Genomic DNA, 2,348 nt, shown 5'->3' with positions numbered 1-2,348 from the left:
ACGCGGCGCCCGCAGATGGGGCAGGCGAAGGGGCGCTCGGCAGAGTGCGTGCGCTGGTGCAGCAGCAGGTTGGAGGAGTGCGTGAAGGTCTTGGGGCACAGCGGGCAGCGGAAGGGCCGCTCGCCCGTGTGCACGCGCTGGTGCTGCCGCAGGTTGGTGCTCTGCGTGAAGCTCTTGCCGCAGACGCCGCAGGCGTAGGGCCGCTCGCCCGTGTGCACGTGCCGGTGGCGTCGCAGGCTGGAAGAGTTCTTGAAGGCCTTGGGGCAGTCGGGGCACGGGTAGGGCCGCTCGCCCGTGTGCTGCCGCAGGTGGTACTGGTAGTGGGACGACCACTTGAAGGCGAGCCCACACTGACCGCAGGTGAAGGCGCGCAGGCCGGTGTGCACGCTGCGGTGGATCTGCAGCAGGGAGGAGCGCTTGAAGGCCTTGGGGCAGTCGGGGCACTGGTAGGGCCGCTCGCCCGTGTGGCCGCGCTGATGGTAGAGCAGGGCTGAGGAGCCCTTGAAGGCCTTGGGGCAGTCGGGGCACTTGTAAGGCCGCTCGCCCGTGTGCGTGCGCTGGTGGTGCAGGAGCCTGGAGGACCACCGGAACGCCTTGCCACACTCCCCGCACTCATACTGGGCCGCGGGGGCGGGGGCCACTGGCCCAGGCTTCTCTCCGGCCCGGGGGTGGGAGCCATGTCTGCGTGGGAGCCGACCATCACACCTGGGGAGGGATTCTGGGTCAGGGGCCGGGTGGCGGGTCCTCACTTCCGCCAGCAGCCGCACACCTACCTCAACCCTGAACCACAGTGTAGGGGCCACCTAGACTGCAGGGGACCTCCCTCCCCAAGGTGGGCCAGGCGCCGGCCTCTGCTGCCCAGACACAAAGGTCCCCGCACACTGGGACAACTGGTCACTCTCCTTGGGAGGCTGCAGGTCGGCAAAGGCTGGGTGTGGTCCCAGGCCAAGCACTGCCTTCAGGACTGCGCCACCCCACAGGTGGCGTGTCCTACACACTGGCCTCCTTCCTGACGCTCCCCCGTGGACAGGCCGCACAGCCTGCAGTGCCCCGAGACTGTCACTCTCACTCAAGCAGTGCACGGCCCAGCCTGGACCACCTACTACCCACTCGACCCAGCCTTCTAGGACTTCCTCCCAGGAGCTGGCGTCCTCGACTCCCAAGGTCCACAGACTCCACGGCTGGATCCTGGAGGCTCTGCACCCTCCGCCCCAGGGGTTCTCGTCCCCCTTACCCAGCTTAAATGCCGTGGGCGACCTCTGCAGAGACTCCGGGGAAACCTGGCAGCCACTGGCCTCAGTGGACCCGGATTCACACCCGCTTTTTTGGCCGCGGGGAAACCCGGCCAGCCACTGGCCTCAGTGCACTCGGATTCACACCCGCGGCCAGGCTGCAGCCTCGGCCATGTCCACCTCCGCCTGCTCTTACAACACCTGCCACTGGACGGGATGGCCACCGCAAGTGAACCTTCTCTCCTTCCAGACAGCGAGTGGGGCTCACTGGGGCCCCAGCAGTGCCTGGAGACAGTGGCTGTCTGCTGTCAACTGGAGGCATGGGAGCTACCGGCACCAGGGGTGTGTCTCAACCCCCAGAGAGCACCCCCAAACAAGGGAGGGTGCAGCAGAGGCTGAGAACCCCGCCCCCCGTCCTGCCCCAGCTCCCGCAGGCCGGGCTGGCCTGGCTGTCTCCATCTTTGGGGACGTGCTCCTCACGCTGCTCTCCCACCTGCTTTGGCGGGGCGGCCCTCCACAACCACTGCCCTTTCCCACCTCCAGCCCCTTCAGGCTCGGGGTCCACCCCCACCCCCACCCCCGTGGCCTGGGGGCCGGGTCCTGGCGCTCAGTCCTCAGCTCCCACGCCGCCTGCCCTGGCCTGCTCCGTTCAGCCTGACTTCTGGACAGGGCCAGCAGGGCTCAGTCTGCCCTTGGTCACCCTCTGCCTGTCTCCATGGGAGTCTCCCGCCTCTCAGCCTTCGCAGCCCAGGCTTGGGAGAAGGTGGCTCCCAAGGCCCAGGGCCACCTGCTGCACCGTGAGGCCCTCTCGCCCCAGACCTCAGGCCCGGGCTCGGCCCTGCTGCCCTAGCCTTTCCCTCCGGATAGCAGGCACGCGGCCTGTCACCCGACGCGGGCTCTGTCCCCATGCTCACAGGCCCCACCACACCTGGGCAGCTGCAGTAGCCTCCGGACACGCTGGCCCTGCCTTTTCCAGCCCAGGCTGTCCCCTGGGCAGAGGCAAAAGCGCAGCCACCGGCAGGCCGCTCCAGCTCCATTCCAAGCCTGTGCGCCTCCCCAGCCTGAAGCCCCCGCCCTGCCACCCGCCCCGCCACCCCGGTCCAGCAGGGGGCCACA

At 68.7% G+C, this 2,348-nt stretch overlaps 1 protein-coding gene across 1 annotated transcript in view; it reads right to left on the bottom strand.

Moving 5' to 3' along the window:
- Positions 1–1,248, bottom strand: part of ZNF628 (zinc finger protein 628) — a 3,694-nt gene extending 2,446 nt beyond the window's left edge. The window contains 2 exon segments of the mRNA XM_027772599.1: positions 28–661; positions 664–1,248. Of these exon segments, the coding sequence (XP_027628400.1) occupies positions 28–661; positions 664–700 (671 nt within the window). The 5' untranslated portion in view covers positions 701–1,248.
- Positions 1,249–2,348: the final 1,100 nt, after the last annotated feature.

This window comes from Tupaia chinensis, unplaced genomic scaffold, assembly GCF_000334495.1.
Source record: "Tupaia chinensis unplaced genomic scaffold, TupChi_1.0 Scaffold000286_1, whole genome shotgun sequence".
NCBI classification, from domain to species: domain Eukaryota; kingdom Metazoa; phylum Chordata; class Mammalia; order Scandentia; family Tupaiidae; genus Tupaia; species Tupaia belangeri.
This window is presented reverse-complemented; position numbering and strand designations above follow the sequence as displayed.